This window comes from Artibeus jamaicensis, unplaced genomic scaffold (assembly GCF_021234435.1).
Source record: "Artibeus jamaicensis isolate MK-2021 breed Jamaican fruit bat unplaced genomic scaffold, CSHL_Jam_final contig_3126, whole genome shotgun sequence".
Taxonomy (NCBI): Eukaryota; Metazoa; Chordata; class Mammalia; order Chiroptera; family Phyllostomidae; genus Artibeus; species Artibeus jamaicensis.
The window spans coordinates 9,559,532-9,575,763 of record NW_026521723.1 but is presented as its reverse complement, the minus strand read 5'-3'; the positions used below and the strand labels follow the sequence as shown (position 1 = coordinate 9,575,763).

The window sequence follows — 16,232 nt, the reverse complement described above, 5'->3', positions numbered from 1 at the left end:
CAACCTGTGCCCTTTGTTTCTCCCTTATTTTCACTTCCTTTTCAATTAACTTCTGCCGCTGGCTCGTTTCCTCCTGCAATCGTTTTTCCAGGAGTTCTCGGCGTCTTTTCTCTTCTTCCAGAGCTCGTTTTTTGGCTTCCATTTCCCGTTCCTACATATCATTAGACAATAAATTTTAAGACAGAGTGGTTGTACTTGAATGATTCCGATTATACTATCAAAAAAAAAAAAAAAAAAAAGAAAAAGTCCTTGCTAGAAATTGGGCATTATAAGCTAGTCGCTCCTTACAATATAAAACCTCGACTAAAATGCTTGCAAACACCCCTCACGTAGCTTTCAAAGTCATGCTACGCGGAAAGGCAACCACTAACTTGAGTTAACAATAGAATGTACGTGGAAATCCATCTTGTGATTGCATTCAAGTCATTTGATGTTGACAACCACAATAGCCTCATTTTAAATAAAAATCCCCACAAATCGTCAGCCAACCCTCGTCAAGAGGGATTTAGCCTTTCTTTCAATTGCTGTCTTCCAACTGAAGGTCATGCGTGGGTCCTTCCAGTTCCTGTTGTTGCTCAGCAGCTTCCTGGCCGCAGGCTGCGGCGGAAGCACATGGGGAAGTCGCTAGAGGAAAGGAGGTACCCTCAGAGCAGGATGCAAAGGCATTCTGGGGGATTCCTAAGGAAGTCCAGATTTTGGCTTGAAATACAGTCACAATAATAAGGGGTTTTTAATGTTACAATAGCGTAGTTAATGCAAACTGGCAAGGAACAAGAATGCACACAGACATGACATTCATCCTCATTCTTTGGCAGGCAAACAAACTGGCCATCAAAGGGAAACATAATACAAAGCATTTATTTCGGTCTATATCAACACTATATATTCTGTTAAATTATGAAAAAATGTAGTGCAGTAAAAAAGCCTTAGAAATCCTCTAACACCCTTAGTTTTCAGATTAAGAAAATGAGGCCAAGAAAGGCTGAATGACTACTCCACGGTCATTCCGCCTTGTGCAGCCCAATGACAGCTTCCTGGTGTCAAGTGCAGGGCATGCTGAACCACCTCATCACTGCCTTCTGGCATGAAGACATTACACCTACCCTGGATTCAAGCAGCCGTGTCTTCTCTGCATGGGCCTGCTTCAAAAGCCTCTCCATTTCTTCTATTCTGGCAATATTTGAAGTGCTGGCACTAAATAAAACAAAAGCCTTTCAAGAATGTTGTTTCAGACTGAGGTCTCTTCAAGCACATCCACACATGAGCATCCAGGTTCTCAAAAATGTCTGACAAAATCCAGTACAATTTACAGGGTCACTGGTCTGAAAAGGCAAGTCAGTTCAACTCTGAAAACTGGGTAATACTGACTTACCTCAGTGTAGGAGGCAAAACACAGGCAAGCAAAATAACACCAAAGTGCTTTACTCATAAATAAAACCCAAACCAAGTTTTACAGAGTGTTCTCCAAAATGTTTCCTGTGAAGTCTAAAAATGAGGGCCCACGGGAGGCCCTTCCCATTAGCGGAATCATCAAAAAATGACAGACCGACAAGACTTTCACCGAAGTTTTATTAGGTAGATGACACCTAAGCTTTGAAGTCACTTTATTTGGTTTGAGAATGTGTCTTTAGCCACTTTTTGGTTGTGCGTTCACATACGTGGGCATTTTATTTCTCAAATGATGATGCCAATTAAAAAAACGACTTCTCTTATAGGTGCAATGGGAGGGTGGAGGCCAGTTTTGTCAATAAGTGCGCACTCACCAATACCAAAGAGCAAACTGTATAAATGGACCCAAGAGCTTCAAAAGAAATGCATCTTGGGAAACATATCACACAAATGAGAAAAGGAAAAAAGAAAGAGCAATTGAATGCTGCCAGAACAGTTAGGGATAACTAAACGAGAAATAGAAGAACTTGGAAATTTTTAACTTAGACAAAAATTTATGTTTTTCACTTGCTTACCTTTTATGTCCCTAGTTTGGAAAAGAGACTGTAACCTAGGTCAGAACATTTACTCTGATGTTCCAGCCATGGAGAACCAGTTGTTTTATGCACATTCACTTGTGTAATCATTTACGCTTCTCTCTTCTAGTCTCTCTTGAGAACAGAAAGGCCTTCATACCTCCACCTCCCGGAGCATACAACATGGCACCAGTAGGAACTTGTGTTTGTAAGGCACTCCAATAAAAATAAATTCACATAAAATGCATGAGATAGTTATTAATATGATCTTCCAAAATCGCATTTCGGATCATCTCAAACCTAGGTTGTTTTGAAAAGATAGATGACCACAGCAACATAGGACATATGGTTTATCTTCAATTCAGTACTGTGAACAGGAATGTTTCTGGCAGCTGTATTTGCCAAAAATTGGAAGCAACCAAGACGTACTTCAATAATAAATGAATAAATAAACTGTGGTTCATCCAGATGATGGAATATTATTTAGTACTAAAAAAAATTAGCTAGCAAGCCATGAAAAGACATGGAAAAACCTTAAATACATATTACTAAGTGAAACAAGCTAATCTGGAAAGACTGAAGACTGTATGACTCCAACCATATTATAATCTGGAAAAGGCAAAACTCTAGAGAGAGTGAAAAGATCAGTAGTTGCCAGGGTGTTGAAGGGTGGGGGGGACAGAGGATTTTTAGGGGAGCGAAAATACTCTGTATGATACTATAACGATAAATACATGTCCTTGTACGTTTGCCTAAATCCATAGAATGCCCAACATGAAGAGTGACCCTTAGTGGAAACTATGGACTTTGGGTGATAATGATGTGCCAGTGTAGGTTCATTGCTAGCAAAGGTGCCACTCTGGTAGGGGGTGCGGCTAGTGGGGGAGCACAGTGCATGTGTGGGGCCGGGGGTAAGTGGGAATTCTGTACCTTCCTCTCGGATTGGCTGTGCACCTAAAACTGATCTAATTGTGTTTTAAGTCTTTAAAAAACAAGCATCAGTACCGCCATCCCCGTTACAAAATGCATCTATCGAGGAGAGAGGCCTTAGGGATGCTGAAGTCTTACGAACTTAATAATCAGGCTGTCCACCACAGCGTTACCTTAGGCCGGTCTTTACCCAGGTGTGTTCTCCTGAGAAAGAGAAGAACATGGTGATTTCTCCTCCTTATTTCCATGAGCTGTTGAGGGAGGTACAAATGGGTAAGCTCTGTACTTTTCAGCCAGCAAGACTGTTTAAAAAAAATGTTTAATGTCTGTGCAGAAATGAATGTTCCCCTTTGTTGCGGATACCCAGCTTCATGAACTGGAAAGGGACAAACGTCACCGAGCCAGTGGAGAAGGCCTGACGAACATGCAGGCCAAGTCACGGCACAAACTTATGTTCAGGCTCCACAGCAGCAACCGTCAACCCTTCTCACCCCATGGGACACGGGCACGGACCACCACACTTCTGTGGCACACCAAAAAATATATGTTTTACCAATCTGACCAAAAAAGGCATAATTTTGATTTGTTCACACCAAGATGGCTCTTGTTGTGTTGGCTGCTGTCATTTTTTTTTATTTGAGAATCTAAGGGAAAAGAGGTCAGTGCCCCTGACTAAATAGTCAGGAACTGCATGTTTTAAAATTTTTTGTGGCACACCGGTTGACAATTGCTGTTTTACTGCATTGTCTGTGACATCAGATATACATGTCTTATGTCTACAACTAATTTGGAAATGCATAATCTGAGTTTCACTAAGTCTCAGGTTTTAAGAACTCACCCATAGTCTGACCCTTATCTGTCCCTAATTCCTTCGACAACATTCCCATTTTTCACCCAGCTGTGCCCTGAACACTGTTACCAGAAACTCAATGTGTCCACTCCTTCGCTGTTTGTGAAGCATTGTTAGAACGTTGATTCTTATGTCGAGTCAAAATCTATCCTACACTTCCACTCACTGGCCTGAGCGTAACCCCGAAGCCACGTGAAACCGATCCAGATGAACTGGTTACAAATAACTTGGTTGGAAACAAATATTTTCAGGCCATGATTTTTCATATATTTGTAATTTGGGCACATCCTAGACATTAAATTTTCAAACATTTATCCAACTTTAAACATTTCTGTTCATTTTTAAAGAATTTTTCAGGGTGTTTTCTATTATTTTATAATATTTCTAAGTAATTTTCTGCCAATTATATTCAATTTATTTATTTGGCAATGTTTTCACAGATGTCTTCATTTTTGCTCCAAATGAACTGAATTTGCTGAAAACAGTTGATAGAAAGTTCATGGTAATATTAACCACTTCATGTCTTCATTGCTTTTAGGTACATAAAGATAAATGTGTGTATGTACATATGTATATGCACATGTATACACATATATACATGTACATACATATATACTGCATACACTTTAAAAGGTAATTATTTTATTTAAAAAATATTTTTTATTCATAGACACTTGTTCTCCATAGCCACACTCTTGCTATTGTGGAGCTTTACTATTTCCTTCGAATTTAAGCCTCTTTTCTCCAGCAGAACTCTTGCTGCTTTCTGATATTGTGTTGCCACCACTCGATAAGAGAGTCACCTGAAAAAAGAGTCGGGAGGCTATTGAGGAGGTGGGGCCTGTGCACATCTGCCTGGGTTTTCAAAGCTGCTATTCAGTTGCTAGTATGTTGCTCCCCTCAGCTCAAGGCTGAGTCATAACCATTCTGGAACTACTGCTGAATGGACAGCTATGGACTTTTCTTCCTCCTCATAATTTCTGACACCCTTATTTGCATATGGGAACTACCCAATCCCTGCACTTAGCCAGACTCCTTCATTTGCACAGCGGACTGAAATGGGAACCACACTTGTAAATTTAACCTCCACAAACCCCTGCTTTTCTTTGTCCTCTTCGGAGCTCATTTAAATTGCTACCTGAACCCGTGCCCTCCTCAGGAGTACACCTTTTCATTCGATAGGTACTTTCTCTTTTTGATTGCAGCCTGAATCTCTTCTCTGGTTAACACTATCCAGGGGAGAAAGCCGAAAATAAGCCTGAACCCCAAATGAAGGGATTAGAAACATTTAAAATTCTGTTTCAAATATGTTTTTAAAACCAAGTTCAGCCATGGATTGCATTCAGTCCTATTCCGAGTCTCGCTTCTCCCCCCTTCCATGCAGTGCTGGTTGGTGTGCAAGCTCTCACAAGCCATCAGCTTCCTCAACGTTTTCTCAAAATGTGAGCACAGGGTCAGGACTAGAAACTTAATAACGGCAATAGTGATAGTAGTGTCATTGTAGGTGCTATTTAAAATACTACATTGTATAAGTAAACTCAGTAACTTCAGCAGAGTAGGGGTTTTGTGCAGAACAGGCTCTGTTACTGTTTTTTAAGATCCAAGACTGGTTTTCTCAACTGTTTGTTTACAGGGTAGGTAATAATGCTGAAAAGGCAAAAACACTGTCTGACTCACGTAACTTTGTAGTAGACACAAAAAATGATGTCTCAACAAAAACTGAAGGGCAAATGCACCCACAACTCTTGAATAATTCTACAATATAATTCTACAAATGCTTTTTTTCCTGACATAATAAACCACAAGACTAAGTTTATGTCACTAGAATTTCAGCATGGAATTACCTCTTTAAAATGTGTATAATTTCAGGATATCTTAATATATAATTACTTAAAAATCTTAAAAAGAGAAAAAATGAAGCCTTTATTTCTTTCTATCTATCTCCACAAAGTCCCCATCAAGAATGTGCTGTCATTAGGATTAAAGATGGCAGAGGAGTAAGTAGAAGCTGCACTAACCTCCTCCCAGGACCCAACTGGAATTAAAACTAAATTGTAGAGAAAGCATCCTGAATAACCAACTGAACACTAGCTGGAGAGAAGCCTTATAACTACAGATAGACAGGAAAACCACTTCACCACAATGAGACTGGTAGGGAGGGTAGAGGAGGTGTGAAGGGCTGGCAGGGCTCCCACTGGTGGTGCCAAAGTTCCAGAGGGACATTTCAGCAGCTGAGAAGTGTGGGGTCTAAACCCCAACCTGGGCTCCCCAGCAGACAGCACCAGAGCTGGGAAAAGAACCCACATAACATTAAGCTGTGAAAAGCAGAGGGGTTTCTGTCCACCAGGGAGAGACAACTATGGATGCAGAGAGCCTCTCAAAGGGCTAACACAAAAAAATTCCTTTTACAGCCACTTACCCTGGGCTCCAGCAGAGGAAGCACAGACACATGAGGAGAGTCTGGGGCTGGTTGCTCAGGGGAGAGAACTGAAGAAACAGCCACCAGGAACCCTGTGCTGAGTCATCCCCCATACTGCAGAAGCCATCTCTCAGGCAGAGCACTCCCCTCCAAGTGGCACCAGCCTGAGGGGAAGCTATAGCCCCACCAGGAGGAATTGCTCTGCCCAACTCTGTGGAGCTCAAGCTGGGATGCTGAGGAATATACTTGAAGATTATTTCAATGATTAAATTTAACAATTAGGGTGGATCTCTGGGATACATTAGGTGACATTCCCCTGGGCCTGGTGCTGGTAAAAGCTGCCTTAGTGTACAGCCTGGTTCTTTCTGCACATACCCAGGACCAGCAGAGGGAACCACAAGCTGTGGATCACTGGTAGCTCCAAACAGGTTTGACCAGGGCCAGGCACAGGCAGTGACTGATACAAGACTGCACTAGAGTCTTGCAGGTCTACCCAATACATAGAAACAAACACAAAGAGGCAGCCAAAATGGGAAGACAGAGAAACAGACTCCAAATGAAAGAATAAGAGAATCCTCCAGGAGAACAACTAAATGAAAGAGAGGCAAGTGATTTATCTGATAGAGAGCTTAGAGTAATCATTATAAGGATACTCAACATCATGAAAAAAGGCATAGAAACCATAAGAAAGGATGAGTCAGAAATAAAGAACATGATATCTGAAATAAATAATACACTGAAAGGAATAAGCAGTAAGTAGGTTAGATGAAGCAGGACTGAATCAGAGATTTGGAAGACAAGGTGGAAAAAAACACCCAAGCAGAGCATTGAAAAAAAAAAGGAATTAAAAAGAATGAGGAATGTTTAAGAAACATTTTGGACCACATGGAGTGTAACAACATCTGCATCATGGGAATACCAGGAGGAGAAGAGAGTAAGCAATGGACTGAGAACCTATTTGAAGAAATAATGACCAAAAACTTCCTTAGTCTGGTGAAAGAAAAAGATGCACAAGTCCAAGAGCACAGGCAGTCAGTCACTAACAAGATGGACCCTACACCAAGACACATCATAATTGAAATGGCAAAGCTTAAAGACAAGGAAAAAATCCTAAAAACCACAACAGAAAAGCAGGTAGTTACCTTCAATTAGACAGTCATCTGATTTTTTAACAGAAACATTTCAAGTCAGATGGGATTAGCATGAAATATTCAAGGTGATGAATACTAAAGACCTACAACCAAGGCTACTTTTACCCAGCAAGGAAATCATTTAAAACTGAAGAAGACATAAAGACCTGCCTAGACAAGGAAAAAGCTGAAGGAGTTTATTAGCAACAAATATTAAAAAGAGAAGGAGAAGAAAAAGGAGAAGGAGGAGGAAGAGAAATAAAAAGAAAAATAAGAACAGGAATAAAAACAACAAGAAGAAACAAAGAAGAACAAGAAGAGGAAGAAGAAGAAGGATAAGAAGAAAGGGGAGAGGAGGAGGAGAAGAGGAAAAAGAAAAACAGAGGACAACAGTATAAAAATAAAATGGCAATAAGTACATATCTGTCAATAATCACTCCTTAAATATAAATGGCTTAATTCTCCAATCAAAACACATGGGGTAACTAAATGATGAGAAACAAATACACACACACACTGCCTCCAATAGACCAATAGACCCATCTCTGGTCAAAAGATACACCCAGACTAAAAGGGATGAAAAATATATTTCATGGAAATGAAAAGGGAAAAAAGTTGGGGTAGCAGTACTTGTATCCAACAAAATAGACTTTAAAACCAGGACTATAAGTGCTGGAAACAGCCTAAGTGTTCATCAGTAAATGAGTAGATCAAAAAACTATGGTACATTTATGTTGTAGAACGCTCTACCTGGTTCTAGGAATCGTATCTTGACCCCTTGTGGCTAAGGGTGAGGGACGACCTTTGGAATGTGAACTGCAGAAGACAAAGCTTGTCTCTGGAAGCTAACGCTGCCTCAGTTTCCTCTCCCTGTCCCCAAAGCTTGAAGTCCATGACGGATAAGACCCCTCACAGTGGGGGGCAACTTAAGCCAGACTAAGTCTTCATGGAAGGACTCCAGGGGCTGCAACAAAGAGCAATGGACTCTCACCCTCTGGCTTTGACATAGCCGGAGTCCCCATGTTCTCTGGGAGAAGCACTTCCTGGCTCTAATCCCCTTAAGCCTGAATACCTGTTGGGGAGAGGTGCAGCTCCTTGCCTTGCTAGAGCCTGTCCTGGGGAACAATCTGGCATCACAAAGACTTCCTGATAAACCTGTGAAATCTGCTCTGCTAAGAGTGCTTTCATTCATATGTTAAGGGTCTGAGCAGGAAACCCTAAAACTCTGTTCCTGACAGACTAGGACTCATACTAAGCTCTCAGATTTCTTTGAAATGTTATCTACTGTTTGATCCTTGCCACCCTGTATTCCTGTGTATTACAACCCAATAAAAGGCTCTGGAGGATGGGGCTGGAGGCCTTTTTTTCCTTGGAGAAACTGGCCGCTGCTGGCCTTTGTCTCCCTTGAGAAACTGGCCACCCCTCCTCCCCAGGCAGATCACATCATGTCTCAGTCATGATTACTTTCATTCTTGGCACACAGGGGGACTTGCGAGGAAAGTTGCCCCCCACACATTTAAACAACAGAATACTACACAGTGGAAAGAAAGAAAAACTCCTACCCTTTGCAACAGCATAGGTGAAACTGGAAATTATTATGCTAAATGAAATAAGCCAGGCAGTGAAAGACAAATACCATATGATCTCACCTATAAGTGGAAGCTAATCAACAAAACAAACAAGCAAGCAAAATATAACCAGAGACATGGAAATAAAAAACAAACTGAAGTGACCAGAGGGGGCTGAAGAGATAATGGGGGAAGGAAGGAGAAGGGTTAAGTCAAGGAACATGTATAAAAGACCTATGGATGGGGGGTACTGAATGTGGGGGTAGGCAGGGCAGGGGAGAGTAATGGGAACAAAGGGGGACAACTGTAATTGAACAACAATAAAAACATTAGAAAAAAACCCCAGGGCTACAGTAAGAGACAAAGAAAGGCACTACATAATGATAAAGGGAACAATCCAACAAGAGGATATAACCCTAGTAAACATTTTAATACCCTATATAGTAGCTCCTAAATATGTGAAGCAAATCTTGATGGACATAAAGGGAAGATTAACAGGAATACAGTCATAATTGGGGACTTTAACACCCTACTGTCTTGTATGAATAGGTTTTTCAGACAGAAAACTCAACATGGAATCAACAACCCTAAACAGCATAATAGATAAAATGGATTTAATTGATATCTTCAGAGCATTTCACCCTAAAGCAGCAGAATATACATACATTTCAAGTGCACATGGAATGTTTTCTAGGATAGACCACATGTTATGACAAAACAAGTCTCAATAAATTTAAGAAAATTGAAATCATATCAAGCGTTTTCTCTGACCATAATGCTATTAAACTAGAAATCAATCACAAGGACACTGAAAAATGTGCAAAGAAAGGGAAGCTAAATAACATGTTATTCAACAATGAATGGGTCAACAACGAGATCAAGGAAGAAATCAAAAGATACTTTGAAACAAATGAGAACAAAGACAAAACAATCCAAAATCTGTGCAACACTGGAAAAAAAAAATCCTAACAGGGACTATTATAGCATTACAGGCCTATCTCAATAAACACGAAAAAGCTCAAATCACCAATCCAACTTCGCACTTAAAGGACCTGGAAAAAGAACAACAAACAAAGCCCAAAGTGAGTAGAAAGAATAACATAATAAAGATCAGAGCAGAATTAAATGACAGAGAGTCTATAAAAATATGAAAAATCAATGAATCCAAGAGCTGATTCTTTTAAAAGATAAACAAGATTGACAAACTTTTAACTTCACTCATCATGGAAAAAAAAGACCCACATAAATAAAATCAGAAATGAAGGAGGAGAAATAACAACTGACACCAAAGAAATACAAAGGATTGTAAGAAAATATTATGAGCAACTACATGCCAACCCATTGGACAACCTGGACATAACAGATAAATTCCTAGAAACATATAATTTTCTAAAACTAATCAAGAAGTATCAGAGAATCTGAATAGACAGATCACAACTACTGAAATAGAAGTCGTCAAAATACTTCCAACAAACAAAAGCCCTGGACAGAATGGCTTCACAGTTAAGTTTTACCAAACATACTGGGAAGAACACCTCTCCTTCTAAAACAATTTATTTTGTTAAATGTTATTTTGTTTTTAAGTATATTTTACTGATTATGCTATTACAGTCTCCCAATTTTTCTCCCTTTTATTCCCCCTCTACCCTGCACCCCCCCCACCCTCCAGCATTGCCCCCTTAAGTTCATGTCCATGGGTTGTACATATAAATTTTTTGACTTCTCTATTTCATACACTATTCTTAACCTGCCCCTTCTGCTTTACGTCTACCAATTATGCTTCTTATTCCCTGTACTTTTCCCCCCAATTTTCCCCATTGATTATTGTCCGTGTGCTCCATTTCTGTGATTCTGTTCCTGTTCTGGTTGTTTGCTTAGTCTTTGCTTTTCTGTTTTGATAGTTATGAGTTTGTTGTCATTTCATTGTTAATAGTTTTTTGATCTATTTCTCAGACAAATTGCTTTAACATTTCAAATAATAAGGGCTGGACACTCCTTTAACTTTATCTGGGAAGCACTTCATCTGCCTTTCCATTCTAAATGATAGCTTTGGTGGGGAGAGTAATCTTGGGTGTAGTTCCTGGCCTTCCATAACTTCAAATACTTCTTTCTACCCCCTTCTTTCCTGTAAGGTTTCTTTTGAGAAATCAGCTGACAGTCTTATAGGCACTCCTTTAGGCTCCCTTATAGGCTGTCACCTCCTGACAGTAGGTAACTGTCTCCCTTCCTCTTGCTGCTTTTAAGATTCTCTCCTTATCTTTAATCTTGGGTAACTTGATTATGATGTGCCTTGGTGTGTGCTTCTTTGGATCCAATTTCTTTGGGATTCTCTGGGCTTCCTGGATTTCCTGGAAGTCTACTTCCTTCGCCAGATTGAGGAAGTTTTCTTCATTATTTGTTCAAATAAGTTTTCAATTTCTTGCTGTTGTTCTTCTTCTTCTGGCACCCCTATAATTTGGATCTTGGAGTGCTTAAAGTTGTCCCAGAGGTTCCTAAGCCTCTCCTCATTTTTTTCTGAATACTTGTTTATTCATTCTGTTCTGGTTGGATGTTTATTTCTTCATTGTTTTCTAAATGGTTGATTTGAGTCCCGGTTTCCTTCCCTTCATTGTTGGTCCCCTGTATATTTTGCTTTATTTCACTTTGTGTAGCCTTCATTTCTTCCTTCATTTTGCAACCGCGCTCAATCAATTCTGTGAGCATCCTGATTACCAGTGTTTTGAACTCTGCATCAGATAGGTTGTCTATCTCCTTGTTGCTTAGTTCTTTTTCTGGAGTTTTGATCTGTTATTTCATTTGGGCCACATTTCTTTGTCTTGGGGCACCAGTCTAGATGAATGTTTCTTTAACTCCTTGGTTGTCAGGGTTCATGAAGTTTGCTATTATACCAGCTCTGGCTGTTTATTGTTTTTAAATCAGTTGTTGTCCTTTTCTTGGTTGTGCATGGAAGTGAAGTATTTCTGCCTATGCCTCCATCTTGGCTGGAATTTCTCCTAAAACAATTTCTAAACATTCAAGAGGAGGTAAAGCTCCCAAGCTCTTTAATGAGACCAGGATTATCCTAATTCCAAAACCAGATAAAGATACTATAAACAAAGAAAATTACAGGCCAATATCCCTGATGAACATATATGTGAAAAATCCTGAAAAAGAAATTAACAAACCAAATACAGCAATGCAACAAAAAGATCATACACCATGATCAAGTGGGATTTATTCCCGGAATGCAAGGTTGGTATAAGATTCACAAATCAATAAATGTGATTCACTACATTTAAAAATGAAGGATTAAAACCACATGATCATATTAATAGATGCAGAAAAAGCACTGAATAAAATCCAGCACCCATTTATGACAAAAACTCTCAGGAAAGTGAGAACAGAAGGAACCTACCTAAATACAATAAAGGCCGTATATAACAAACCCACTGCCAGCATTATACTCAATAGGCAAAAACTACAAACTTTCCCTTTAAGACTGGGGACAAGACACGGTTTTCTGCTTTAACCTCTCTTATTCAACATAATACTGGAAATTCTTGCCACAGAAATCCAACAAGAAGAAGAAATAAAAGGCATCCAAATGGGAAAGAAAGAAGTAAAACTGTCTTTATTTGCCTGTGACATGATATTATACATAGAGAACCCCTAAGATTCTACCAAGAAACTACTAGAGCTGATAAATAAATTCAGCAAAGTAGCAGAATACAAAATTAATATCCAAAATCAGTTGCATTTTTATATGCCAATAATTAACTAAATTAAATGAAAATTATGAAAACAATCCCACTTACAAATGGTTCAAAAAGAACAAAATGCTTAGGAATAAACCTAAAAAAGTTATAAGAGACTGTGCTTGGAATATTATAAGACAATGAAGAAAGAAACTGAGGAAGATACAAATAAGTGGGAGCACACACTGTATTCATGGATAGGAAGAATTAACATCATTAAAATGTCCATACTACCCAAAGCAATGGGTAGTATGGGCAATTGAATGTAGATTCAATGCAAGTTCTCTCAAGGTTCCAATGATGTATTTCATAGAACTAGAACAAATACTTCAAAAATTTATATGGAACCAAAAATGGCCCCATATGGCAACAGCAATACTGAGAAATAGGAACAATGTTGGAGGAATCACACTAGCTGATATCAAACTATACTGTATGGCCATAGTAATCAAAACAGCATGGTACTGCATAAAAACAGACACATAGATCAATGGAATGGTATAAAGAGCCCAGAAATAAACCCATGCTTTTATAGCCAATTAACATTTGACAGAAGAAGCAAACACATACAATGGGCTAAAGACAGTTTATTCAGTAAATGCTGTTGGTAAAATTGGACAGACACGTGCAGACATGTGCAGAACAATGAAACTAGACTACCTTTTTACACCACACACAAAAATAAATTCAAAATGGATTAAAGACTTAAATGTTAGAGCTTAAACCATAAAATCCTAGAAGAAAACATAGGCAGCAACATTTTGGGCATTGCTTGTAGTAATATTTTCTCAGATATATCTCCGCAAGCAAGGGAAACAAAAGAAAAAAATAAAACAAATGGGACTACATCAAACTAAAAAGTTTTTGCACAGCACAGAAAATCATCAACAAAATAAAAAGACAACCCACAGAATGGGAGACCATATTCACCAGTACATCTGATAAGGGATTAATGTCAAAAATTTAGAAAGTACTTAGAAAACTCAACACCAAAAAAATAAACAAGCCTATTAAAAAATGGGCAAAGGACCTGAATAGACACTTCTCTAAAGAGGACATACAGATGGCCAGTAGACATATGAAAAGATGCTCAATGTCACTAATCATTAGAGAAATGCAAATTAAAACCACAATGAGATACTACGTCACACTAGTCAGAATGGCCATCATCAATAAATCAACAAACAGCAAGGATGTGGAGAAAGGGGAACCCGTTTGCACTGTTGGTGGGAATGCAGACTGGTGCAGCCACTGTGGAAAGCAGTATGGAGATACCTCATTAAATTAAAAATGGATCTACCTCTTGATCCAACAATACCACTGTTGTGAATATATCTGAAGAAACCCAAAACATGAATTCAAAAGAACATAAGCACCTATGTTCACGAGGAGGAGGGTATACAGAAGCTAAATGGTGATGGAAAAAATACAATAAAATAAAAAAAATAATAATGTGCTGTCATAATGAACATTCCAAACATTAGTTCCTATTACTCCACTTACCTGATATTTACCATTTATTTTCCATCACAATTATGGATATAAGTTTATTTTAGGGTAGCATGCAATTTTTTAAATGTACATGGTGGCACAGAGGAGAAATGCTTGCTTTTCTCTTTTCCTTTTTTTATATTAGACCATTAACAGGCATCTTTTACTTTGGCTTCAAGTTTTTGAACTTCTTAGGATCTGACAGCAAAGTTAAATAAATGCTGTTAGTAGTTTCTGACTGTGGTGATTGGTTATCCACAATTGCTAGCACCACCAGGTCAGCTCTGAAAGGGGAAAGCCAGCCCCATCTGCTATCATGGCACCATTTGCTGAGCAGACATGTGACCTTGTTGAACACAACTGCCATTTTACTCCTCTGAGCTTGTCCCCAGGACTGGAAATCACTGGAAAGCAAGAACTGAAGGTGACTAACCGCGCCCTACAGCCACAGGCAGAAGATAACATTGGAACAAACTGCAGCCTTCAATTATGATGCCCCCAACAGCCTGGGGCCTCCCAACAGCAACCCCCCTTTTATAATCCAATCATAATTCAATAAAAGCTCAAAGACCCCACCCATCAATGTTGGTGTATCTCTGCACACCATGCCCCTCTCCTTTCTTGGAGAGTGAATAAAGTCTTTACTGTCTATACTTTATTCTCTTTGTGAATTCCTTCAAAGCCCAAGTCACCGACCACCCTAACAAGTTCTGTGTGAAGTGACTGTGGCCACATCTAACTATCATACCTGCCAAGAGTGACCACCCCAATAATGCTGCTTTCTAAATGTAGCATGTTCAATGGAAACATTCTTATTTCCTGCCCTTAGACAGCATTCTAAGAAAAAGCAACTGAATGAGCAACTAAAAATAAATTAAATTTTTGCCAGGCACTGTAATTAAGTGTTCAGATCTGAACTTCTAAGGCTTGGTCAATATAATCAAAGCGGCCCCTGTCTAGGTCATTTCCAGTAGTCACTGCTGCACTGTTCTTGTTTACCAGCATTAAATGTGAGAGATGGAGTGTGAGGAGTGAGGATTTGGGAAGATGCACATGAACTTTTAACTTTGGAAAAGAAGTGGGGCGCGAGAAACGGAAGAAAAGCCATTAAGACAGGAAAAACCTTAGAGTGTATTTATTTGTTAAAATGGCTCAAAAAGAAAAAGGAATGAAAAAGGTCAAGCTATCAAGAGTTCACCACGGGAATATTGTTATAACATATTCACGATTATTAGGAAAGACGGGACAGTAGTTTGATGTTTTCAAAATAACAACTAAGTACAAAAGTGCCAAAGACATGAGGGAGGTCCATCTGCGATAACTACGCTGGAAAACTAAATTGCTGCATTTTGCAGTCTCTCTGTTAGCATCCAACTTTTATCCCCCCATCATCATTATGTAACAGTTGCTGAGTTTCTGACTTTTGTTTGTGTCCTGTTATTCAAAAATACCATACCAAATTGGTCAGTTTACATTGGACACCGATCATTGATGAATAACTACTCAAAGTTCTAGGATTTCTGTCCTGAGAACCTTAGCTGCAGGCCCACTGGCGTGTCCCCAGCGGCCTCGGCGGGACAGCAGGCACCACCTGAGCACCTGGTGGGTGACAGACGGTTGGGTGCCCAACTGTTCCACACACCCAAGTGTCTTCTCCCAATGGTCATGTTACATTTTTTATTCGTGAGATGCTGCATCTCCTAATATGGAATAAAGTGAAATACTAACGCTTCTTACATTAACTAATGATGGCAGCAAAAATAGCATCTTTATTCATTATTATTATTATTACATAACTCCCTCCTTAAATTTTGGTCATTTCCATGTGACAAGCAAAACTACAGTTGTATGGTTGCTTTGTGTTTTTTTCCAGGAACTTCAATGGAATATATCCAGTAATATTAACATTTCACCCGTTAATGCCTGAATTAAAATACACTGTACTGTACTTACCACAGAAGGTAGTATCTATCCTTTTCTTTTTCCCCTCCTCCCAGATTTCCTGGCTCTAATGGCTGGTTACATTTGAGTCTCTCATATTCTTTTCATTAAAGAAATACTAACTAAAACTAACCCAAAAGCTAAGTATAACTTGCTAATGTTACTTTCCCTCTGCCTCTGTCACTCTTATTTTTTTAAAGATTTT

General features: G+C 39.2%; 1 protein-coding gene across 15 annotated transcripts in view; it reads right to left on the bottom strand.

The window, feature by feature from the left end:
• PHLDB2 (pleckstrin homology like domain family B member 2) overlaps nucleotides 1–16,232 on the bottom strand; it is a 235,000-nt gene that overhangs the window by 8,688 nt on the left and 210,080 nt on the right. For all 15 annotated transcript variants that reach the window (XM_053663054.1, XM_053663055.1, XM_053663056.1 and 12 more), the window contains 2 exons: nucleotides 1,104–1,194; nucleotides 5–151 (listed from right to left, as the gene is read on the bottom strand). In XM_053663054.1, the coding sequence (XP_053519029.1) occupies nucleotides 5–151; nucleotides 1,104–1,194 (238 nt within the window). The remainder of the gene's footprint in view (nucleotides 1–4; nucleotides 152–1,103; nucleotides 1,195–16,232) is intronic.